The sequence below is a fragment of the Apteryx mantelli genome, chromosome 37, assembly GCF_036417845.1.
Source record: "Apteryx mantelli isolate bAptMan1 chromosome 37, bAptMan1.hap1, whole genome shotgun sequence".
Taxonomy (NCBI): domain Eukaryota; kingdom Metazoa; phylum Chordata; class Aves; order Apterygiformes; family Apterygidae; genus Apteryx; species Apteryx mantelli.
The window spans coordinates 579,913-603,418 of record NC_090014.1 but is presented as its reverse complement, the minus strand read 5'-3'; the positions used below and the strand labels follow the sequence as shown (position 1 = coordinate 603,418).

Here is a 23,506-nt window from a genome sequence, read left to right as displayed (position 1 = left end):
CCGTTGGCGCGCGCGTGCGCGGCGGCGGGCGGGCGCAGGCGCAGTGCGGCGGCGCGGCGCGCAGTGCGCAGGCGCGGGCGGCGGCCGGGGGCGTCGCGAGGCGGCGGCTCGGCGCGGCGGGGCGGCGGCGCAGGCGCAGTCGCGGCGCGGGAGGGCGGCAGGCGGAGAGGCAGGCTGAGGGGAGGGCAGGGCCCACGGCGCTCGGCTCGCCGCGCTCCCGGCTCCGCGCTCCGTCCGCGGGCTCGTCCCGCAGGCGCCGCCCCTTCCCTCCCGCCCCCTCGCTTCCCCCCCCTTCTCCCTCCGCCCGACCCCCCCCCGCGCCGCGCCGCGCCGCGCCGCTCGGCCTCGGCGCCGCCGCCTCACGCGCGCCCTCGCTTCCGCTTCCCCTCCCCCGCCCCGCCGTCGCCATGGACGTGAAGCGGCTGAAGGTGACCGAGCTGCGGGCCGAGCTGGGCCGCCGCGGCCTGGATTCGCGCGGCCTCAAGGTGGAGCTGGCGCAGCGGCTGCAGGAGGCCCTGGACGCCGAGATGCTGGCGGCCGGGCCTGAGGAAGGCGGCGCGGCCGGGCCTGGGGCCTGCGCCGGCGAAGCGGGCCCGGCCGGCGGCCCCGCCGCGCACCACCACCACCCCGGCGGCGGCGACGATGAAGAGGAGGAGGAGGAGGAGGAAGAAGAGGAGGAGGAGGAGGAGGAGGAAGAGGACGAGGAAGCGCTGCTGGCTGACGAGGAGGAGGCGGCCGCGGCGGCGGCGGGAGCGGCGGCGGCGGCGGCCCCCGACGAGGCGGAGGCGGCCCAGTCCGGCCCCCCAGAGGAGGAGGAAGAGGAGGAGGAGGAGGCGGCGGCGGCGGCCGTGGCGGCGGAGCAGCCGCAGCCCCAGGAGCAGCCCGAGGCGGAGCCCGAGCCCGAGCCCGAAGGCCCCGAGGGCAGCGGCGTGAACGGCGCCGAGAGGCCGCAGGAGGAAGGGCCCAGCGGCGACGAGGCCGCGGCCGCAGAGGCCAAGGAGGAAGGCGCGCAGGCCGGTGAGGACCCTCCTCCGCGCCCCCGGGCGGGACCCCAGCCCGGGACCCTCCTTTCTGCGCCACTTTATCCGATTTCTGCCTTTTTCCTCTCAGGGCCCCCCCTTGCCTGCCCTCCTCCGCCTGGTCTCTGCCTCCCCTGTGCCCGCATGGCCAGGCCCCCTCCTGCCTGCGCTCATGTCTCTGACCTGCTGCCTGGCCTGGGTGTCCAGGGCCTCTGTCCAATCCGTGGGTTGTCTTTGTCGCGTCTCTCCGCCTCGCTTTCCTGGGTCCTGTGCGTGGAGGACCTCTTGCATGACCCTCGTACCAAGTCTGACTTCCACACGCTCTGTGCATTCTTGCACCGTGTTAGCGCAGCCTTGCGCCTTCTCGCGTGTTATATTTCTGTTTTCTCCCTCTGGGCCTCACACTAAATCTTATGTATTGCCTGTATAAGCCCCCCTATCCCCTACACGCACCTAGGTCTGCACGCATCCTTCAGTCTAGTCTAGATGCCCTGAATGTTTCGGAGGCCTAACTTGTTTCTAGTCTGCAAGTTCCCCATACGTGGTCAGGATCCGCTTTGTTTTGCTTGTGTACCCACACGAGTTGTGGGTCCAACTAGTTTTACCTTTATGTCTTGTATACGGTGCCCACTAAGGCAGCTTTGCCCCCCAAAGCTTGCACCCACCCCGGTGCGTGGGGGTTGTTTCCAGCCTGAGTTCCTTTCCCCCATGGATGTCTCCAGAGCCCTTCCCCCCCCCCCCCCCGGATGCAGGCTGGTTTGGGGGGCCGTCGCTGAGAATCTGTTAAATGTGCCATGGCCCCAGGTGATTCCCAAGGCTTTGTGGCTTTGCTCTTTATTGTGTCGCTTAGAAACCGTAAAATAAAGAGATCAGTGTTGAAACTGAAAACACTTCTAGGTGCCAGTGCAACTCCCTCCTCTGAGTGAGTTGCTAGTTTCAGTGAGTCAGAATGAAAATAGGAAACAGTTCGTCTTACGTGATGCCGAGTTGAGAGGTATTACGAGGGAAAACGCTCATAAACTGTTCTCAGATATTTGCAGCAAACAGGTCGTTGCTGTTTGGAAAAGAAATTGCTTCTAACGATAAGCAGTAAAAAGTTACGCCTGAAGTTTGCTGGAGATGCTTGTTTACAAAAAAATAATTTATTATAATTGCTTCCCTCTATTTTGGTCGTTAGGAAGTCATGAAATGTCAAATGCAAATGGTAAATGAAAGTACTTGCTTAGAAAGTGTGGCATAATCTGGCTTCCTTTTATGACTGTTTTGTTTTTATGACTTACTAAAAAAACAAACTCCCTTTCGAGAAGATAGCTGGTATTGTTACAACAGGGGATTTTTTTTTAATTTGGGGGGCTTTTGGGTTTTGTTGTTTTTGTTTTTAGAAAACATGCATGTGTGGCTGCAAAGCTGGCTTGCAGGCATGATTTCTTTTGCTGCTGTGTGCCCATTGATTTTACTGAGGCTAAAGCAAAAGTACTTGTTGAAATACCACTAGTTCCAGAACTGAAAGTTTCCTGCTTCCAGGCCTTGGAAAAGAAGGAAAATGTAGAACCTGCACATATAATTGCAAGTTAGATGATGATATTCTCTTGTATTTGTCAAATAATGCTAAAATTGAGAGACTTTGCTTTTATCTGCTGGTTCAGGGCTTACAAGAGAAGCATGGAATATTGCTGTTGAGCACTTAATTAGTTCTTTGCCCTGCTAGTGGTTTTGGCTTCACTGTTATTATTTAACTAGTGGACGTTGAACCCAAGTTTTGTCATGTTTGGTGAAAATCTAAATGCAAAATTATTTTCTTCGAAGAATATTAATGCTTTCTAGCATGTATCTGCATTATTGATTGGAGATACTGGAACAGCTGTTGCCTTCAAGGCTAACTAGCTTTAAAATAAAGTTACGGAGGGTTTCAGGTTCATCTGCTCCTGGATACCCCTGGCAGGGTTAGTTTATACAGCATTACATTCTACTTTTGAAATGTGGAGTTCTTCCAAGTTGTGTTGTGGAAGATCCTCATGAACAAAAGGGAAAATGATTGTAGAGAGGAGAATGGCAGAGACAATTCAACTGAAGTGTCATGGGTGCACAGCGAAGAGTCTGTGTTACAAACTCTTGGCTGTGCCGATTTTAGCATATCGGTCACTTAAGTTGAAGACCTTACTTCAACCCCTTCTTAAAGTGGAATAATTAATCTTTACGGAAGCTTCAAGGCACTGGTGCTTTGCAGATGTGTTTCACTCCAAGAAGGGGGTGTGTGAGACAGGTGGAAGTTACGGGACTTTGATGATGAATTCTGTAGATCTTGCCACTTTGAGTCAGTAAAAGATGCTGATGCTTTTTTGCCTCTCCCAGCGGATGAAGATGACAAGTCAAAACCAGCAGGCTCTGACGGAGAGCGAAGAGGAGTTAAGAGACAACGCGATGAAAAAGATGAGCATGGACGTGCTTATTATGAATTCCGAGAGGAGGCTTACAACAGTCGGTGAGTAGAAGGCAAATCCTTTGCCCTTTTCTCTTTGGAAGTCCAGATTCTGTTCCAGATGATAATTGGCTTATTTGATCTGATGGCTTGGTTAAATAAACCTGCCAGAAATATGGGGATGTGACAGAGGTGGGTTTGCTGTTTGAAGGCAACAGGTCTTTTTTTACAGTCTGCTGTTGACTGTATTCTTTGTGCTCTGTTCTGCGTGCACCATCTCACTTTTTTGTTTTTCCTTCTTCTAATTGTACAGGTCCAAGTCTCCCCCACCGCCAGAAGAAGAACCGAGAGAAGGAGAAGATGATGAAACTGTTGTCATCCTGGACACATGTATGTACATGGAACATAGACCTGAATTTACTCATATCAAGTTGGGATGTATTTATAAATGGTGCAACTCGGAGGAAATGGTTGTCACAGTGGCTGAGAGCGTATGCTTCTGCTGTTGCTACAAGCCACCAGAGGACTGAGTTTGTGTGAAACTGTTCTGCTGCTCCGTGTTAAATTGCTAGTGTTCTTTGGGGTAACCCAAGGCATGCTTTGGGGCGGATGGACAAATGTAGTGTCTGTAGAATAGCATTGTGTTGTCCTCAAAGCCAGCCAATAGCTGTAACAGAGAACAATATTAACTGATTAGGAAAGTTCAAAAATGGACTAGTTGGCTTCCCTCTGGATGTATGTAGGTTGTGATCCATGCTGCTTGACTATGATGCCCTTTCAGTGGGTTGGATGACAGTGGTTTAGTCTAAACTGATCTCTTCTTTGACAGATACTTCTGACCTCCACTTTAAAGCCAGCAAAGATCGCTACGGGGGACAGCCTCTCTTCTTTGAGAAATTCCCTTCCCTTTGGTCTGGAGCAAGGAGCACTCATGGAGTGACCAAGGGGAGAGTCTGCTTCGAGGCGAAGGTGGGGTGGCTGCCTGTGGTAGAGATTGGTCACTGGGATAGAAGTTCTCTTGTACCTCTGGCGCCTGGTGGGGTTTCAGTCTGTGAGGTGGTGTGTTTGAAGCTGCTGCAAATTGGGAAACGAGAATACTTGGTATTGGCAGCATGGAGATGAGGGAAGAGTGAAAATACAGGGTAAAAAGAGACTCCTGGAAACAACCAATCTGCTTGCAGTCAAGGGTAGCATCGTATCTGTGTCTGTGGAAGTCCGGAGCCAGACTTAACATGGCCTATGTGGCCTGAATTGTGCTGCTCTTTGAGTGTGCGCATATGTGAGGAGAACAAATTCTAGGTGTAAAGTATTGGGGTTGTTGACACAGGTCCTCCCTGTATCTTGGAGGGGGTTACAAGAGTCCTGTCCTAAATCTAGGGGGAAAATGATATGTGACTGCTCCCTTCTGGCACTTTGCAAGACTATATGACCTCTCTACTTGCAGTTTGGATGCTTGTCATCCTTACGTGGTCCGTCCTCTGTACTAAACTCTCCACCCAGCTGATTTCCTACGGAACAGGTTTAGAAAGCTGCGTTAGTGTCTGATGGTAACAGCTGAAATGTGTCCTTTAGGCTGTATCCTGACTTTCCCCTCTGCAGCCGATCAACTGACCAACTCCTTTCTGGTCTCCACAGGTGACGCAGTACCTCCCCATGAAGGAGGGCAGTACAGAGGTCCCCCTCTTTCGCGTTGGATGGTCTGTGGACTTCTCTCACTCACAGCTGGGTAATGGAGCTCTCTTTCTTGTCACATCACTTGTAAGCTTAGAGACATCACAAAGCTGCAAAGCACGGGTCCGTGAACAGCTCTGTACTGCTCTTGTAGCGTGTGGAGACCTGTGTCTAACACCTGCTGTCCTCTCATAGGGGAGGATGAGTTTTCTTATGGCTACGATGGACGAGGCCTGAAGGCCGAAAATGGGCAGTTTGAGGAGTTTGGCCAACCCTTTGGGGAGAATGATGTGATTGGCTGCTTTGCTGTAAGTGCAGTAGATGAAAATGGGGGTGGATATCTAGGGGAGAGGGAAAGGAAAGGAAATGTAACAAGGAAATAGCTGATGGAAAACCCCGATGGAGAGAGGGTGCAGGAGGAGACTGCAAGGGCTCTCCAGCGACAAGTGCCTTATGTTCTTTGCTATGTAGAACTTCGAGAACGAAGAGCTGGTGGAGCTGTCCTTCTCCAAGAACGGGGAAGATGTGGGGTTGGCCTTTCAGATCAGCAAGGAATCCCTTGCTGACAGAGCCCTCCTGCCCCATGTGCTGTGCAAAAACTGCGTGGTCGAACTGAACTTCGGTCAGAAGGAAGAGCCCTTCTTCCCCGTTCCTGAGGATTACATGTTCATTCACGCTGTCCCAGTCGAGGACCGAGTGCGCACCCCGCTTCCCCCCAAAACGACAGAGGAGTGCGAGGTAAGGCACTGCTTTCTGCCCCGCTGCCTGGCAGGAATACTTGCAGAGCCCCTCGGCAGGTTCTGCAGCCTGGGTTGGGCTGTGATGCCGCACGTCTGCCCAGCAGCGTGCCTGGCCTGTGGCCATGCTTCACAGTCTCGCGGGCTGGCTGCTCCACGGAGCTGCTCTGCCTCTCATCTCACCTCTGGCTGTTATTTTCCCTAAGGTGTTGCTGATGGTTGGGCTGCCGGGGTCAGGGAAGACCCAGTGGGCACAAAAACACACTGAGGAGAACCGAGAGAAGCGATACAACATCTTGGGAACAGAGACTGTTCTACACCAAATGAGAGTAAGCGCTTGCCGCCCCTAGGACCCCCCCAGAATGGGGCAGCCTGGCTGGGCATTGAGAAAGCAGTGGCTGCCTAACCGAGCCCTGTTTGGAAGTGCATCTGACTGCCTGGTGCTGTAGCAAAGGCCCCAGGCTGGGCTCCTTGTCTTTGAGAGCCAAAAGGGGGGGGGGGTGTTTCCCTCCGCTTTTAAAGTTGTCAGGGACCTCAGGCTGCAGGTTTCACCCTCCAAGCTGGGAAGGGAGAAAGCAGGAGGCAGAGCAGCAGTTTTGCTCTGAATGGCCTCCCTGCAGGAACAGCGCTGGACAGACCTTCCTGGGGGTTCTGGAGCTAGTGAAGGGGGAGCGTGCGGTGTTTTTTTTTTTTTTTTTGAAGCATCTCTCACTGATTCATCTCTGCTTTTCTTTGTGGCAGACGAAAGGCCCAGAGGTTGAAGAGATGGATGCCAAGAGCAGAGACCTGTTAATCCAGCAAGCTGCTCAGTGCCTTAGCAAGCTGGTTCAGATTGCTCCCAGAGCCAAAAGAAACTTCATTCTTGACCAGGTATTCTCGCAGCCCCCGGGGACTGTGTGACCAGCCCTGCCAGAGGCTAGCCACAGATGCGGTCTTTGTGTGGGGGGACATGCGGAGGCGGCCCCCGCCTGGGTCCGTCACCAGGCCTTGTATTGCTAAAACCCGTTTCTTTCCTTCTGTCAGTGTAACGTGTACAACTCTGGGCAGCGACGGAAGCTGCTTGCCTTCAAAGGTTTCTCCCGCAAGGTGGTTGTGATTGTTCCCAACGAAGAAGACTGGAAGAAGAGGCTGGAGCTGAGGAAAGAGGCTGAAGGGGAGGATGTCCCTGAGTCAGTGATGCTGGAAATGAAAGGTGGGCTTGTGGACACCTCTGGGGACATGCCTGCGAAACCGGCTAGCTCTGCCCTCGGGCTCAGCAGCAGCAAAAGCAATTGGGCTTGGGCATGGGCTTTGTGTGGGAAACGGAGGAAAGCAGCTGTTGCATCAAGGACTTTCTCTTTTCAATTTCACTGCAGCTAACTACTCTCTGCCAGAGAAGAACGACTACTTAGACGAAGTCATCTATGGAGAGCTCACAAAGGAGGAGGCCCAGCCTCTGGTCACCAAATACAAGGAGGAGGCCAGAAAACTGCTCCCCCCTTCTGAGAAACGGGCAAACCGTCGCAATAACCGCAACAAGCGTAACCGCCAGAACCGCAACCGTGGCCAGGGCTATGGTGAGGCTCTGTGGCACCGGGAGGGCGGCCGCCTGGTTTGGGGTTACTGTGGCTGCTTTTGGCACGGTCCCGTATTGGGATCTTCCTCCTTGCTGGCACCGGAGAGGAGGACTGAGCCTCTAGGTGTGGGCTCTGTGCCACCAGCTGGCAGCACTCTCCCTCCTCCCACTCCAGTTTTCCCTTTCTCTTGGGCCCTTATGTCCTCCGTGGTTTGTGTGTGGGTTAGTCTTTTCAGCTGCTGCCACCTGATGCAAACACTTGCCTCTGTTCTGTGTCTTGCTGCTTGGAGATGGCTTTGCCCACTGCATTAGTTGGATTTGAATCCTGTCCCAGCGTCCCTTCCCTTTCAGGCTTAAGGATCACCCCGCGGTTCTTCTGTTCTTCGTTGGTAATTCTCCCTGACGAGCCGACTTAGCCTTACTTTTACTTCCTTTAGGTCTGTACCCACACAAAGTAGTGTCTAGTTGTAGCATCAGTTGTGCTCACCACCTCTTTCCCATATGGAGCTGTTCCATTAATATGTTCCTTCTCTTAGTACCGGCTGGTGCTCCCATGCTGTGCTCCTCCTTTGCAGGTGCTGCTCTCTCCTTTTCCTAGAGAGCCGTTGAAATAAATGACTTGCTGCTGGGGTTCCCTGCATCTTGTAGCTTTGCAGGCGGGATGCAGCCTTGGTCCAGCGCTATCCGTTTGTGTGCAGGAGTCTGCTCTTCCGATCTCTGCCCTTGCCGCTTGCTTGCCAGCGTCTGCCTCTGGGGGGCTGCAGGGTCACCAGACCGCTTGGAAGCTGTGCCAGCGCTGGCTGGCGTTTGTGCCGGGCAGCACTCTGACGCTTGGCCTGTTTTCTTTTCCAGTTGGTGGGCAGCGTCGAGGTTACGACAATCGAGTCTACGGACAGCAGCAGTACTGGGGACAGCCTGGAAATCGAGGAGTGAGTGCAAAGCCCTGTTTTTTGGCCAAGGGACCCACGCGCCTGGCATAACTTCGCACTAAACCAGAGGGCAGGCTGGGAAGGGGAATCTGGGTCCGTAAATGCCTGTGAACTCTGCTCCACAGGGAAGAGCCAGCTCTTGGGATGCCTGGCTCATGGCAGGTCTGGTTCTTAGGTCAGCATGGGAGGGACTTTGTCACTCAAAGCAAAGCACTGTGCAGTGCGATGTCCTCTCCGTCTCTGCCCGCCCGGGGCTCGGCTCTTAGGCAGCGTGTGTTCTCTGCGCGCTGGTGACCGCTCCTGTCTTTGTAGGGCTACCGCAACTTCTATGACCGATACAGAGGGGACTACGACAGATTCTACGGACGTGACTATGAGTACAACAGATACCGAGATTACTACAGGCAGTACAACCGGGAGGTAATGGCTCTAAGTGCAGCCCCTTGCCTAGTTTGTTGGCGTGCCTTGCCACCGCCTTGTGCCGTGGTTGTTCCTTCCTGGGGATCGTGTGGTTCCTGTCCCTTGTCTTGCACCAGCAGCAAGCCTGACCGCTTGCCGCACTCCTTGCGCTAGCGGCTGCTAGCAGGAGGGCCAGGGCGGGGCTCCTGGCTCTAGGACACTGAGGAGAGAGGTGGCGGATGCGCAGTGCTAGCACTGCATGTTGTGTTGTTTTTTTCCTTCCGACAGAGCACCCTGTTAATCACTCCCTGCTTCTCTCTCCTTCTAGTGGCAGAACTACTACCAAGACAGAGACCGATACTACAGGAACTACTATGGATACCAAGGGTACCGGTGAAATCCCAGCCGTCTGCACCCTTCAGCCAAGCAGCTGAATCTTGTGGAGGTGTCTGCCACTTCCCAAAACACAACCAATGGAAACAGGGCTGTTGGGGGGAGAGCAGCGGTGGGGGGAGGGGGGAGGAAAAAAAAGAAACTGTAAATTTTTTTTTAAAGTTTGTTGAAAAGAATATTGTCTTATTCTATAAAACATTTCAAACCTAGTTAGATATTTGTAATCAAAATGTTTGCGCAGAGAGAGCAGCACTTAGCGCTGCGTGTCCTGTACCCTGTGATTGGGCAGGAGAACTACGTACCCTTTAACAACATCCTAGAGCAGCTGGACTGGCAGCCGGACAGGGAGGAGCAGGGTTTGCAAGACGCGCTCAATGATGGGAACTGAACATGTAAGAACCGGGGAGGTGCAGACGAGCGAGGATGGAGGGACCGGTGTCCCGGGGGGGTGGGCTGCGCTGGGGTGGGCAGGCGATATTAACTGTTGACTCTAATCCTTCACTTGCAACATCTAATTTCCTTCCAGGTAATCCTTTGCCGATCTGTCTTTGGGGTGAGGGGTGGCGTGCGCGTGTGTGTGCATGTGTGTTTTTTGGGGGGCTCTGATCAGACTTGGGTGGAGAAGAGATTGTTTCCGCCTCAGCAAAATCCAAGGATTGGATGTCCCTGTGTTTGGCTTGTCCTGGAGAGGTTGCAGGATGTAATGTGCTGGGCCAGAAGCTGCAGTTTAAGCTGCACAGCTTGCTTCACCCTCCCACTTGCTATTAAATTTCCCTGAAAGCTTGTAAGTGGAATTGGGACCTCGTCTTTTTGTTGTTTGTTTCTTTTTTTGGCAGAAGGAAGCGCAGGAATTTGGTTTGCCAGTCCCTAAATTCTCGTTCTTCCCTGGCCGAAGCTGACCGCGTTGGTGAGACAGTGGGTCCCTCCAAGGCCGGCTGGCTAGGCCAGGTGCTGAATCATCTCTGTATAGTTGTCTGTCCTCTTTAGTGGAAGAGAAGGAACATTTCTCAGGGTTTCTGCAGGATCTTTTCTTCATTAGAGCGTCATGTGTATATAGGCAACCTGTGCAGTGTGTAACCTTCACCTGTGAGGAGATAGTGCTGAGAATAGTGACAATTTTATACCGTACGAAGTGGGCACACTTCTCCATGTGCCCCGGGGTTTTGATAAACTGCTAGAGCGTGTATATAGGAAACACAGGAAGGCGACTGAGTGTGATAGCGAACCGGCCTGAAGTGGGTGAGTGTGTGTGCGCATCGTGCCCTCCCCGTCGCTGCGGGGGGTGGGGATGTAGTGTTGAATTTCTGACACTGTCTGATCCTGGGGCGGAGGGGACCTACGTGGGGAGCTGAAGGAGATTGTGACCCCTCAGCTTCGGGTGCTCTGGCGCTAAAAAGCTGTTGGGGGGCTCTGTGGGGCGGGTGGGAGGGCAGCCGCTTCGCAGGGCGTCCGTGTGCACCAGCATGGCAGTGACAGGCAGGGGGTTAACCCGGGCGGGAGGGAGGTGCCTTTCCTCCAGTGAGGATCCGAGGATCCTTAGTGTCGGTCTCTTTGGCTTCAGTTTGCTTTTCACCCCTCTCCCCACGGAGCATGGCCCATTTCCCAGGGAGCGGCGGCCCCCCCGTGGGAAGCGGAAGGGTGTCGTTCCCAGGTTTCGGCTGGGCACCGGTCCTGCTCCCTCGGGGCCTGGAGACCCCCCACCTTCACCCCCCACCTTCTCCCCCCACTCCTCGTGTGATTCACTGTTTGAAATTCAAACACTTTTAATTTTTGCTTTTAAATTGGGTCTCTTTTTTTTCTTTTTTCTTTTTATTTTTTTTTAATCATCCCCTGGCTCCAGTGTCCCCATGCCCCCACCTCCCTCCCGGGCGCTGCCGCGGGGCACGCTGGGGCTCGCCTGCCTCCGGCCGCTGCGTGTGTCTGGACGTGTGCGAGTGTGTGACCGTTTTTATAACAAAGCAAACCGGTATTTTCAACGCTTCAGGCCACTAGTGACAAACGACTCTTGAGGTGGGGACTGCGGGGGGCCCCCGGGGCAGGGGAGAGGCAGAACGGGAGCTGCGCGGTCGCCGGGGAGGGGGGGGGTCCGATGCTTGGTGGTTTTTTTTTTAACCCGCGGTGGGGCTGCGCTGTCCGGCGGGAGCGGCCCCGGCCTCTCCGGTGCCGAGCGCGGGAACCACTTCGGGAGGCGGCGGGGAGGGAGGGGCGGGGGGGCTGTCACAGTTAACAGAAATAACTTTTGAAGCTATATAGTCCTTTTTAAATAAAACAAAAATGAAATAAAAAAAATTTTTTCTGGGGATAAACTAGAACTGCCACAGCGTTGTCTGTCAGACCAAGAGATCTTAGCGACTTCGGTAGGTGTCTTTTTTCTGCACATTTTTTTTGTTAAATAAAAAAAAACCTTAAAAAAAAATCTTATTAAATGGTAACTGAGGAACTGCAGCCTGTTCTAGACCTGTTTAGTGTTTCATGATTGTATGTCTTAGTTGCTGTAGAGGGCGAGCGTGGGGGAGCCCCGCGGAGGCTGTCCGTGTTTTTACGAACTGTAAGCGTTTCGCAGTGGCCAGTAAAAGGGTTTTGCCATTGAACATGTAACTGTGTGGTTGTTTACACCTGTACCTTCCCTTCGGGCTCTGGCAAATGTAGGCGATAGCTTCCATTTTTAGAATAAATAACCATTCGCTTGACTTCACCTCCCGCGCTCGCCGCGCTGCCTCCCTGGCTCTGTGTGTCTCTCTGGGGGCGCCGAGGGGGCCGGCAATGGCCGCGGGGATGGGGCCTGGGGGCTGGCGATGGCCCCGATGGCCACAGGGACAGGCTATGGGCCCGGCAATGGCTGTGGGATGCAGGAACTAGCAGGGGTTATGGTGGCCAGTAATGGCCGCGGGGACGGGCCCCAGGGGCTGACAGTGGTCACAAGGGCCAGCGATGGCTGTGGGGACAGGCCCTGAGGGCCAGTGATGGCGATGGCCCCAGGGCCGGGGTGGCCTGTGGAATGGACTGTTGCCAAGGTGACAACAACCATGTTGGTGCCAGTGGGGCCTTGTCTGGGGAGGTGTGTCCCTGGTGTTGCCTCACTGTTCCTGCCCCGGGGGTGACGCGGTGGCCGTTGCCACGGTGGGCAGGGGCCAGCGTGCCACGGGGACCCGAGAGGTGACACAGCGGCCGCCGGGCCTCGGCCCTTGCTCCCCCACCCCGACCCCGCGCCGCCATTTTGTCTCCTGGCAGGGAAGTGCCCGCCGGGCGCCGCCATTTTGGAGGCTGGCGGGGAGGCCGCCCCGCGCGCGGCCATTTTGGGGGGCGGCCTAGGGGGCGCCATCTTGGGGCAGGCGGCGCGGCGCGCAGGCGCGGGGCGGGCGCCATGGCGGCAGTGGGCAGGGCGCGGGGCGAAGCCGGCGCGGGCGCCGCCATGTTGGGCGCGAGCGCGCGGGGCGGCGGGCGCACATGGCCGGGCCGGCGGGCGCGGGGCCGCGCCGGGGGCTGCGGAACGGCGGCGCCGGCGGCGGGGAGGGCGACGGGGACCGGGACCGCGATGGGGACGGGGACCGCGACGGGGACGGGCCCGGGGCGAAGCGGGCGCGGGCGGCGGTGGAGCCCGAGGCCGGGAACCGCCTGACTGTGGTGCTGGGCGCGCAGTGGGGCGACGAGGGCAAGGGCAAGGTGGTGGACCTGCTCGCTATGGACGCCGACCTGGTGTGCCGCTGCCAGGTGGGGCGGAGCGGGGCCCGCTGGGGCGGGGGCCGGGCGCGTGGGGGGCTGGAGCGCCGCGTCCCTCCCTGCCCGGTGGGGCAGGTGCGGGGCGGGGGAGGGGCAGGCTGTGGGGCTGGAGGACCCGCTGCCTCCCTGCCCGATGCGGCGGGCTGTGAGGCAGCCCGGTGGGTTTGGTGTCCCGGGGAGCTGTGGGGCTGCACCGTGGGGTGCAGGGACTGGAGGCGGTGGCGGGGCTTGGGCAGGGGGGCAGCCGTGGGGCAGGGGGGCCCCCCGGTCCCTGACCCGTCTCTCGCCTCCCCACAGGGCGGGAACAACGCGGGACACACCGTGGTGGTGGACGCGATCGAGTACGACTTCCACCTGCTGCCCAGCGGCGTCCTCAACCGCCGAGCCACCTCCTTCATCGGTGAGCGGCCCCCCGGCCCCCCGCACCCCTCGGGGTCCGGCCCCCCGCTCCCCCTCCAGCCCCAGCTGCGTGGCTCGGCGCTGCCCGCGGCCCCCGCTGCCTCCCGCGTCGCCCCGTGACCCGCCGCCTGCGTCTCTGCAGGGAACGGAGTTGTCATCCACTTACCGGGACTCTTTGAGGAGGCTGAGAAGAACCTGAAGAAGGGACCTGGTGAGTGACGCGCCCCTTTGCTGCAGTGGGGCAAGGCCGGGCGCCCTCGTGCCCTGCGGGGGCCGAGGGGGACACTGCAGAGGCAGGTGGTGGGCTAGAGCCGGGGGACAGCGGCAGCCCGGCCTCCTGCAGGAGAGATGTGGGGGGGCCGCACTGTGGGTCGCTCCCTCCTGGGGCCTCCCCGTGCGCGCAGCCGCAAAGGGTCCTGGTGCAGGAGCTGCCCGTGCCGCCCCCACGGCACGCTCACCCTCTCTCCCCACAGGCCTGGAGGGCTGGGAGTCCCGCACCGTCATCTCCGACAGAGCCCACATCGGTGAGCGCGAGGGGCTGCGGGGCCGGGGAGGGTTTAGGGCTCTCCCATGCTCACCCCCGTTGCTGCTCTCTCTTCTTCCCCTCAGTTTTTGACTTCCACCAGGCTGTGGACGGGATCCAGGAGCAGCAACGGCAGCAGCAGGATGGCAAAAAGTGAGTGAGGGGGCCGCAGCCACACGTCGACGGGTATCTGTGCTCGGGGGAGTGCGTGGAGGGGCCAGGAGAGGAGTGGTCCGGGCTCTGCGCGTCTGGGATCGCCTTTTCCGCGTTTCCCCCCGGCAGCAGGGTCCGGCCTGGTGGTGGTAGGGGGACAAAAGATGCTGCTGCCCCAACCTGGCGTCTCTCGACAGCTTGGGAACCACCAAGAAGGGGATTGGTCCTGTCTACGCCTCCAAGGCCTCCCGCACGGGGCTGCGTATCTGCGACCTGCTGGCTGACTTCGGGCAGTTCTCCAAGAAGTGAGTGAGGATCTGGGGCCCTGCCGGGGGGTGGGACCAACCCCCTCTCCCCTTTTGGCGCTGAGGATTTGGGGGCTACATGGGGAGAACAGCGTTGGGGGGACCCTTGTGTCCCCTTGCAGAGCGAGGTGGGTGTGAGGTTCGGCCTGTGCTTCCTCCAGCCCTCACTGCGTGCGAACGCCCCTTCCAGGTTCGAGGCTCTGGCCCAGCAGTACAAGGCGACGTACCCTGCCCTGACCATTGACACGGAAGCTGAGCTGCAGCAGCTGAAGGTGGGTTGGGGGCCCACAACTCTTCCGCTCCTCGACCCAGGTCTCCCCGTGTCCTCCTGACTCTTGTCCCACCCCAACTCAGGTCTACGCTGAGAAGATCCGTCCCCTGGTGAAAGATGGGGTTTACTTCATGCACCAAGCGCTTCACGGCCCCCCTAAGAAGATCCTAGTGGAAGGGGCGAACGCTGCTTTGCTGGACATCGACTTCGGTACGTGCGGGGCCTCCTGGGCTTGGGGTGCTGCCCTGCGCTCACTCATCGCGTCCCCTCTGTCCGCCCAGGAACGTACCCGTTCGTGACGTCCTCCAACTGCACGGTGGGAGGGGTGTGCACCGGCCTTGGCGTCCCGCCGCGCTACATCGGGAAGGTCTACGGCGTGGTGAAGGCCTACACCACCCGTGTGGGCGTGGGGACCTTCCCCACGGAGCAGGACAACGTGAGTGGGGCGACTGCGGTGGTGGCGCTGGGCTCTCAGCCCTGCTGGGAGCCGGCGGGTGACGCCAGACTCTGGCCCCGCAGGAGATCGGGGAGCTGCTCCAGTCGCGGGGCCGGGAGTTCGGGGTGACGACGGGCCGCAAGCGCCGCTGCGGGTGGCTGGACCTGGTGCTGGTCCGATACGCCCACATGATCAACGGCTTCAGCGCGTAAGAGCCCCCCTGCGCCTGCTCCCCCAGCCCCTGCGCGCCCGGCCCGCTCTGGCCGGCTGACGCGCTCCGACTCTCCCCGCAGCCTGGCCCTCACCAAGCTCGACATCCTGGACACCTTCCCCGAGATCAAAGTCGGAGTCGAGTACTGCCTGGACGGGAAGCCCATTCCCTACTTCCCAGGTGAGGGGGCTGCAGGGGTACCCAGTTCACGCCGCCGTGGGGAGAGCACGGGGTTTGGGGGGGGGATGCTGGATGCCAGGGATCGTTCCCCACAGCGGGGGGGTGTCTGGCTGCCAGGCTGCCCCCCACTGCCCCGCTCCCCCCCCTCTGCAGCCAACCAGGAGCTGCTGAACCGCGTGTCGGTGCGCTACGAGACGCTGCCCGGCTGGCAGCGCAGCACCGAGCAGGCCCGGGGCTTTGCCGACTTGCCCCCCCAGGCCCAGGGCTACGTGCGCTTCGTCGAGCAGCACCTCGGGGTGCCAGGTGGGTCCGGGAGCGGGGCAGCGCCGGGGCCGGGCCGCCCCGGGCGGGCTGGGTTTTGGGGGTGAGCCTGGCCGCCTCTCACCCCCATGTCCTGCACAGTGAAGTGGGTCGGCGTGGGCAAGTTCCGCGAGTCCATCATCAAGGTCTTCTGAGGGGTCCCGCGGGGCCGGACGGCGCCAGGAGCCGCTTCCGTCCCCTCCCCCCCACCACCGCTGCTGCTGGCTGCCCCACACTCCAGGGCCGGGCCCTGTCCCTGCACCCCACAGGGCCCCCGGCTCCCCCTCACCCCCCTCTCCGGGCATTTCTGCGTCTCACATTTTCACTGTACAGATCTTGTGATAAAAGCAAGGGTTTATTTTCTCTGTGGAGCCTCCTGCTGCTGTTGTGGGGGGGGGGAAGGGGGGGGGGGCCGGGCCCCATGCTGCCCCCCCGGGAGCGCTGACACCGGCCCCGAGCGGCATCTCCCGCCGGTTTGTTCTTGTGCTCAATAAGGGGGGGGTGGCTGGGCCCTGGCTGTGGGGCAGGACCCCCGGGTGGTGGGGCAGCCCCCTCCCCCCCCCGGCGTGGGGCACAGGGGGGGACCCCAGCGGAGCTCAGAGCAGGGCGCAGAAGAACTTCTTCTCCCTGAAGGGGTTTTCAGAGGTGGGGACGGGCGTGATGAGTGGGTCCTCGCAGGCGTGCGCGTCGCAGTACGTCATCAGGTCGGCGGCGGCCTTGGAGACCTGGTGCAGGGGGGCCGTGAGCGCCGTGGGGTGCCTCTCCGTACCCCCCCACACCCCCCTGCCAGCCCGCTGTAGCTCACCTTGATCCGGCACATGCTGGCCTCGATCTTCAGCTGCTCCACCATCTTGCGGGCCTGCCCGATGCTCATGGTGCTGTTCACAGGGGTCTCGCCCTTCATGGGGGCCCTGGGGGGCAGGTGGGAGGGGAGTGCATGCAAGCTCGGCGCTGTGTGCCCCACTGCGCCTGCCCCACGCTTGTAGGCTCCGCGTTGCGCCCCACATCCCACCCCGCATTCGGGGGCCCCACGCTGCAACCACTCTGCTTCCCGGCTCGGCCGTGCACGCTCTGTTCCTGCAAGCCCCCCATTTCCTGCCCCACCTCGTGCACCCCCAGCATGCGGGCTCCACCCCGCCCCACGCTGCACCCCCCACATCTCCAGGTCCCCCGTTGCCTGCCCCACCTCGCCGTCTGTGTCTCCAGGCCCCCCCGTTGCACCCCCCGAAGCGGCAGGCTCCACCCCGCCTGCATCACCCGCTGCAGGCTGCACGCACTGCATTCGCGGGCTGCATCGGGCCAGCTCCACCTTGCACAGCCCCACGTCACCCCCCACGGCGTTCCCGGGCCCCCTGCTGCACCCCCCAGCCTGCGGGCCCCACGGCGTTGCTGACCCCACATGGCCCCCCATGTTCACGGGCTTCGCGTTGCGCACCCCGAACCTGCAGGCTCCACCCCGCCTGCAGTGCACCCACTGCATTTCCTAGCCCCACCTCGCACCCCACCTCGCACCCGCTGCATTTCCTGGCCCCACATTGCCCACACTGCATTTCTCAGCCCCACCTTGCACCCCACCTCGCACGCGCTGCATTTCTTGGCCCCACATCACACCCCACATCTCACCCCACCTCATGCACGCTGCATTTCCTGGCCCCACATCTCACCCCACCTCATGCACGCTGCATTTCCCAGCCCCACGTTGCACCCCACCTCGTGCATGCTGCATTTCCCAGCCCCATGTCGCACCCTACCTCGTGCATGCTGCATTTCCCGGCCCCACGTCGCACCCTACCTCGCACGCGCTGCATTTCTTGGCCCCACATCGCACCCCATATCTCACCCCACCTCGTGCACGCCGCATTTCCCGGCCCCACATCTCACCCCACCTCGCACACACTGCATTTCCTGGCCCCACGTTGCACCCCACATCGCACCCCCGTGATCACGGGCTCTCCGTTGCACAGCCCAAACCTGCAGGCTCCACCCTGCCTGCATTGGCCCCCCCGCACCCGCATTTCCAGGCTCCACATTGCACCCCCAGACCCGCATCCCCCAAACCTGCCCCCCTGGAGCCGCCCCCCCCGCTTGCACCCCACATTGCACCTCCCTGCGTCCCCCCGCTCAGCCCCCCGGCCCCCGCTGACCTTGGGGTGCCGGTGCCGGTGCCGGTGTCGGTGTCGGTGCCGGTGCCGGTGCCGCGCGCTGCCGAGGCTGCTCGGAGCCGGCGGGCGGCACCACCGCGGCGCGGGGGGGAACCGGCCCCGCCCCGACGTGTCCCCCCGCCCGGGCGGGGCCGGGGACAGAGCGGGGAACGGGGGGGGGGACAGACCCATCGTTCCCCATGGCCCCCCCCCGGTCCCATCGCTCCCTGTAGCCCCCCCATCCCCATCACTCCCTATAGCCCCCCCCGGCCCCATCACTCCCTATAGCCCCCCCATCCCCGTCGCTCCCTATAGCCCCCCCCGGGTCCCATTGCTCCCTATAACCCCCCCCACCCCATCGCTCCCCATGGCCCCCCCATCCCCATCACTCCCTATAGCCCCCCCATCCCCGTCGCTCCCTATAGATCCCCCGGGCCCCATTGCTCCCTATAGCCCCCCCCGACCCCATCGCTCCCCATGGCCCCCCCCCAGGGACGGGGGCGGGGCCGCCGTCGCGGGTGGCCGCAGTGGGCGGGACCGGGGGAGGAAGGGGCGGGGCCGAGGCGTCCGAGCGGCCCCGGGCGCGGGTGCGGGACCCCGGCGTCCGAGCGCTGCTGTCGGGTAAAGCACCGGGCCGGGGGGGCGCCCCGCGCCGGGGGGGGCTCGACCGGGTCCCGGGGGGTCCCCGCGCCCCGTCCCCGTCGCTCCCTATGGGCCCCCCCCGGCCCCGTCGCTCCCTATGGGCCCCCCCCCGGCCCCATCGCTCCCTGTGGCCCTCCCCGTCGGTCCCTATGGGTCCCCCCATCGCTCCCTGTGGGGCCCCCCCGGCCCCGTCGCTCCCTGTGGGTCACCCCGTTGCTCCCTATGGGCCCCCCCCAGCCCTATCGCTCCCTCTGGGCCCCCCCAGGCCGCGGTGGGACGGGACCCGGGCGCTCCCCCAGCCTCGGCTCTGACCCCTGCCCCCCCCGCAGCGCGTGGCGGCCCGCCATGCCCCCGTCGCGCTGACGCCGCGCCGCGGCCCCCGTCCCATGGGGAGCGCCCGCGGCCCGCAGGCAGCCAGAGGCCGACGGGGCGGCGCTCCGCTCCCGCTCCTGCTCCCGCTCCGGCGGCGGCCCGGGGCCCCGCGGGGCCATGGCGGGCGGCCCGGGGCCCCTGCTGCAGTGGGCGCAGGAGGTGGGCTCCGTGCTGCTGCTGCGGGTCCGGCGCACGGTGCTGCAGACCGCCATCCTCCTCTGCGTGGCCTTGCTGCTCCTCTGGGTCTCCGTCTTCCTCTACGGCAGCTTCTACTACTCCTACATGCCCACCGTCAGCTTCGTCAGCCCCGTGCACTACAGCTTCCGGTCAGTGTGGCGCCGTGGTGGGGGGCGGGTGCCGGGGCCGGGCACCCCCGGGCTCACCCTCTCTCCCCCCACCCAGGACGGATTGCGGCTCGCCCGGGCCTGAGCTCTGCTCTTTCCCCACCGCTAACATCTCCCTGGTGAAGGCGAACCGGGACAAGGTGAGCGTGGGCCGCCGTGGGGCATGCCAGGGCGGCTGCGGGGCCAGGGTTGAGCCCTGCCCGCCGTCCCCAGGTGATGATGTACGGGCAGCTGTACCGCATCTCCCTGGAGCTGGAGCTGCCGGAGTCGCCGGTGAACCAGGAGCTGGGCATGTTCATGGTGGCGATGACGTGCTACACCAAGGGGGGCCGAGCCGTGGCCTCTTCCGCCCGGGCAGTGAGTCCTGTGGGGCTGCGGGGAGGGGGAGCCCGCCCTGGCGCCACCCACCCTGCTCCCGCCATGCTCTGCTCCTAGGCCATGCTGCACTACCGCTCTGGGCTGCTGCGGACGCTCGACACGCTGGCCTTTGCCGGCCTCTTCCTCTCTGGCTTCGCCGAGCAGAAGCAGACGGTGGAGGTGGAGCTGTATTCGGACTACCGTGAGGACTCGGTGAGAGCCGGCTTCGCGGGGAGGTGAGGGATGCGGTGCCCCAGTGCTGAGGCCACCGTCTCTCGCCATGCGTAACCACTCTGCGTCCCCAGCCAGAGCCGGGTCTCTGCGTCCAGGGCGGGGGCCTGGGGAGGGGGCAGCGGTGACGGGGAGCAGCCATCCCTGCTGACCCCGTCTTGCCCTCAGTACGCCCCGACAGTTGGCGCGGTGCTGGAGATCCAGAGCAAGCGGATCCAGCTCTACGGGGCCCAGCTCCGCATCCACGCTCACTTCACCGGCCTGCGGTGAGCACGGCAGGACGAGACAGGACAGGACGAGGGGGCTGCGTCCTGCCCGTGGGGGCGGGTGCCGGCGCCGGGCCCTCGGGGCCTCTCACTGTGCTTCTCCCACCCAGGTACCTGCTCTACAACTTCCCCGTCACCTCCGCCCTGCTTGGCGTCGCTAGCAACTTCGCCTTCCTCAGCGTCATCATCCTCTTCAGCTACCTGCAGTGGGTCTGGGGCAGCGTCTGGCCCTGGGAGCCCCCTGCCGTGCAGGTGGGCACAGACCCCCTTCCCCGGGGCCAAGGTGTGCAGGGAGGCCAGACCCTTGCTCAGCACCACTCTGCCCCCCAGATGAGCCTGCGGGACAGGACTGGCCCCCAGCAGCGACGGGAGGAGCTGGCGGCGCCCGGGAGAGGTGAGGGGCCGGGCCAGGGCCGCCAGCGTGACCCCCGCCCCGGCCCTGATGCCACAGGGCCCGCGGAGGAGCCAGACGCTGAAGGAACAGCCTCGAGCTCGGGTACCACAGGCCGGGGCCGGGTCGGCTTCTCCAGAGGGCGAGGGGCCGTGCACTGTCTGAGCTCCACTTTCCCTGCAGGTGCCTCGCTGCCGGGAGAGGACACGGAGGTTATCGGGCCTGTGGCAGACGCCGCCCCAGCCAAGGAGTCAGAGACCAGTGAAGGTCCGTGACGTTTCCCCCGCATGGGGAGGGTATCCCCGGCTCCCCGCCCCGCGATGGGGGGCACCGGCTGCACGGCCTGTCCCGCAGTGCCCGCCCGCAGCGCTGCCCTCTCTCTCTGCAGACACCGAGTTCGAGGCGGTGGACAAGTCTTCCCTGCTCACTGAAGCCAACTTCCCCCCCGCGGAGGAGGTGGGGGGGACCCCGCTGCCACCCCCCGCCGAGGACGGCGCCGTGCCTGTGCCTGTGTCCACCCTGGGCCCCCGGCAGCGCCACACGTGCTCCAGCTCCTGAGGGGCTTGGGGACCCCACACCGGCCTTGCACTGCTGGGGGGATGCCCACCCCCCCGGCCCCACGTTTACATTCCTCCCCTGGATCCGCTTGTGGTACAATAAACTAAAAAAAAAAAAATCCTGCTGGCGAGTGCGGCGCTGTGTGCGGCTGTGCTGGGGCTCTGCTCTGTGAGGCGGCTCCTCCATGGGGCGGCCCCGTCCCCGCCGCCGTGCTCCAAGGCTGGCCCTGTGGTTCCCCTTTCTGGGAAGCTGGAGCGGCTCGGGGCGCCACTGGGGTGGGGGCTGGACGGGGCCGCGGAGGCGGCTGTTGGCAACAGCCCCCTCTCGGGGAAGGGGGAGCTGGAGCTTGCGGCTTCCGCTTATCCTCCCACGCTTGGCGTCGGCTCTTGCTCAGGGAAACCTCTCCCGGGAACGGGGCCTGGCAGGATCCTGGCGGTGGGGCTTCTTTCCCTCCTGCTTGTGGGGGCCAGGGATGGTTGGGGGGATGGACACAGGGGGCTTGCACCCTGCCCCTGCTGCACGGGGGGGGGTGGCTGTGCCAGATGTGTCACCCCTCTGTTGCCAAGGGCTGGGCCGGGGTGCTTCCAGGCGGGATGGAAATTGCCCTTATAAGGAGGATGGTTTTATTGCAACCACCTGCAGCAGGGCCGGCCGTGGCCCCCTGCTCCTCCCTGCTGGGATGAGATCAGCACGGCCGGGGATAAAGCGTGCAGCTGCGGCGGCAGCGGGGGCCGGAGTGGCACCAGGAGCGAGCCCAGAGCCGAGCCGGCAGCGAGGCCACCGTCCAGACGCCGCCGCAGCCCATGCGCCCCGACGGACAGTGGTGAGCAGCCGGCCGGATGCTGGGGTCCTGCTGGCACTGGGATGGGGAGGGGGGTGTCCGTCCGCGGGTCCCCACCCTTGACACTCTCTCTCTCTCCACAGCCCTGGCCATGCCGTCCCTGCCGCTGTCTGCCAGCCTCCTGCTGCTCCTGGTGCTGGGGGGGACCCCGGGCAGCCGGGGGGGGTCCCTGCCGTCGCCCCCTGCCGCCGAGGGCAGTGGCACTGGGTCCCTGCTCTGCGACTACCAGCGCTGCCGGCACCTGCAGCCCCCCTGCACTGAGCTGCGTGGCCGCGGTGGCTGCCTCTGCCCCGGGCTCTCGGGGCCGGGGGTCCCCCCCGAGCCCCCTGAGCTGGTGGCCGTGGTGGTGACAGCGGCGGGCGCCAGCCTCCACTGGTGCGCCCCCGCCTCGGTGGTGCTCGAGTACCATGTGCTGGTGGGGGCCCCTGGGCGGCCGCCGGCCCCCGGCCTGGCCCTGCCACCCTCCTTCCGCCTGGCCGCCCTGGGGGGGCTGCGCCCCGACACCCCCTATGTGCTCTGCATCGTGGCCCGCAATGGGGCTGGGGCCAGTCCCACCGCCCCCCCTGGGGCGCCGGGGGGGCCCTGCCGCACCGTCCGCACCCCCCCGGACCCCCGACGCCTCCTCCCTGCCACCGTTGCTGTGGCCGGGGTGCTGGGGGCCGCCGGGGGCCTGGCCCTGGCCTGGCACTGCCTGCGGGGACGGCGGCGGCACCCCATGCCCTCCACGGAGGGGGAAGGGGACCAGGACCGGGACCCCCCTGGCACATCCTGGGGGGAGCAGGAGCTGTGAGCGGGGCCTGACAGCCCCCCCCAATGCCCCCTGGCCATGGGGCACCCTGGTCTCCTCTGGTCCCCCTGACCCATGGGGACCCCCCAGATCTCCTGACCCACAGGGGCCCCCTGGGTTCCCCTCCAGCCTCATGGGGACCCCCTGGGACCCCCCCAGCTCTCCCAACCCCTGGGGGCACACTGGATCCGCATGGGGCACCCCTGGTCTGCTCCAACACCCCTGATCTACAAGGATGCCTTGGACACCCCCAGACACTGCCCCATTCCCTGGCCCCATGGGGACCCCCTCGGACCCCCCCACCCCATGGGGACTCCCCCTGCCCCATGGGGATACCCCTTTTCCCCCGGCCTCCCAGTCCCGCTGCTCTGGCTCCCCCCAAGCCCCACGGGGACCCTCCCTGCCCTCTGCTCGGCACCCAGCCCAGCTGGTCTGGGCCTCCCCCGTCCCTATTTATTTGCTGATGCCCCGCTGTGTCTGGGGGAAGGAAGCGGGGACCCCTGTGCGGGTTGGGGGGGGGCTGTGTGGGGCTGCCTCCCGGGCCCCCCCCGGGCCCTTGGTGTCACCTGTCTGAGATGGGAATAAACTGCTGGAAGGGGAATTGGCAGCATTGGCGTCATCTCTGTGGTGTTGTGTGGGGACGCGTTGGCCCAGGCGCGTGCGGGGCGACTGCCTGTGGGGACCTCGCATCCCCAGGGACCCCGTATCCCCCCCAGGGACCCTGTATCCCCTCTAGGTGCCCCATATCCCCCCCTTATTGCCCCTAGTTACCCCACATCCTCCCCCCCCAGGTAACCCCCATCCCTCCCTTATTTCCCCCTATGTACCCCACATCCCCCTTAGGTACCCCATATCCCACCCAATACCCCACATATTCCCCCCAGGTACCCCATATCCCCTCTAGGTACCCAATATCCCACATCCCCCCTTATTCCCCCTGTTACCCCACATCCTCC

The 23,506-nt window shown here is 62.5% G+C and overlaps 5 protein-coding genes across 9 annotated transcripts; 4 read left to right on the top strand and 1 right to left on the bottom strand.

The window, feature by feature from the left end:
* The first annotated feature begins 335 nt into the window (after window positions 1-335).
* Window positions 336-9,910, top strand: HNRNPUL2 (heterogeneous nuclear ribonucleoprotein U like 2). The gene is made up of 14 exons (XM_013951077.2): window positions 336-1,017; window positions 3,372-3,501; window positions 3,752-3,828; window positions 4,268-4,407; window positions 5,074-5,164; window positions 5,305-5,417; window positions 5,581-5,847; window positions 6,053-6,175; window positions 6,588-6,716; window positions 6,870-7,038; window positions 7,202-7,402; window positions 8,254-8,330; window positions 8,643-8,750; window positions 9,058-9,910. The coding sequence occupies exons 1-14, from the start codon at window positions 408-410 to the stop codon at window positions 9,124-9,126; spliced, it is 2,304 nt and encodes a 767-aa protein (XP_013806531.2). The 5' UTR covers window positions 336-407; the 3' UTR covers window positions 9,127-9,910.
* A 2,810-nt stretch (window positions 9,911-12,720) lies between these two features.
* LOC106491464 (adenylosuccinate synthetase isozyme 2-like) lies at window positions 12,721-15,983 on the top strand. Its single transcript, XM_067314789.1, has 13 exons — window positions 12,721-12,833; window positions 13,140-13,242; window positions 13,384-13,452; window positions 13,715-13,765; window positions 13,851-13,917; window positions 14,115-14,222; window positions 14,413-14,494; window positions 14,577-14,703; window positions 14,775-14,929; window positions 15,013-15,137; window positions 15,223-15,320; window positions 15,474-15,623; window positions 15,723-15,983. Exons 1-13 carry the CDS (start codon window positions 12,804-12,806, stop codon window positions 15,773-15,775), a joined length of 1,218 nt encoding a protein of 405 aa, XP_067170890.1. The 5' UTR covers window positions 12,721-12,803; the 3' UTR covers window positions 15,776-15,983.
* Window positions 15,984-16,021: 38 nt separating this feature from the next.
* Window positions 16,022-17,990, bottom strand: GNG3 (G protein subunit gamma 3). 2 transcript variants are annotated; one of them, XM_013951085.2, is made up of 3 exons: window positions 16,807-16,881; window positions 16,426-16,531; window positions 16,022-16,345 (listed from the first exon to the last, which is right to left on the bottom strand). In XM_013951085.2, the coding sequence occupies exons 1-3, from the start codon at window positions 16,872-16,874 to the stop codon at window positions 16,217-16,219; spliced, it is 303 nt and encodes a 100-aa protein (XP_013806539.1). In that variant the 5' UTR covers window positions 16,875-16,881; the 3' UTR covers window positions 16,022-16,216. The 2 variants fall into 2 exon arrangements, with proteins under 2 accessions (XP_013806539.1, XP_067170891.1); XM_067314790.1 differs by lacking the exon at window positions 16,807-16,881 and adding an exon at window positions 17,765-17,990 and having other exon boundaries at window positions 16,034-16,345.
* Window positions 17,991-18,283: 293 nt separating this feature from the next.
* BSCL2 (BSCL2 lipid droplet biogenesis associated, seipin) lies at window positions 18,284-21,030 on the top strand. 4 transcript variants are annotated; one of them, XM_067314818.1, is made up of 10 exons: window positions 18,289-18,382; window positions 18,733-19,101; window positions 19,178-19,259; window positions 19,333-19,476; window positions 19,555-19,689; window positions 19,876-19,973; window positions 20,084-20,225; window positions 20,304-20,469; window positions 20,548-20,631; window positions 20,753-21,030. In XM_067314818.1, the coding sequence occupies exons 2-10, from the start codon at window positions 18,893-18,895 to the stop codon at window positions 20,920-20,922; spliced, it is 1,230 nt and encodes a 409-aa protein (XP_067170919.1). In that variant the 5' UTR covers window positions 18,289-18,382; window positions 18,733-18,892; the 3' UTR covers window positions 20,923-21,030. The 4 variants fall into 4 exon arrangements, with proteins under 4 accessions (XP_067170918.1, XP_067170919.1, XP_067170920.1 ...); XM_067314820.1 differs by having other exon boundaries at window positions 18,290-18,382; window positions 20,304-20,367; XM_067314817.1 differs by having other exon boundaries at window positions 18,284-18,382; window positions 20,084-20,469.
* An 824-nt stretch (window positions 21,031-21,854) lies between these two features.
* On the top strand, window positions 21,855-22,553 carry LRRN4CL (LRRN4 C-terminal like). Its single transcript, XM_067314774.1, has one exon. It carries the CDS (start codon window positions 21,855-21,857, stop codon window positions 22,551-22,553), a length of 699 nt encoding a protein of 232 aa, XP_067170875.1.
* Window positions 22,554-23,506: the final 953 nt, after the last annotated feature.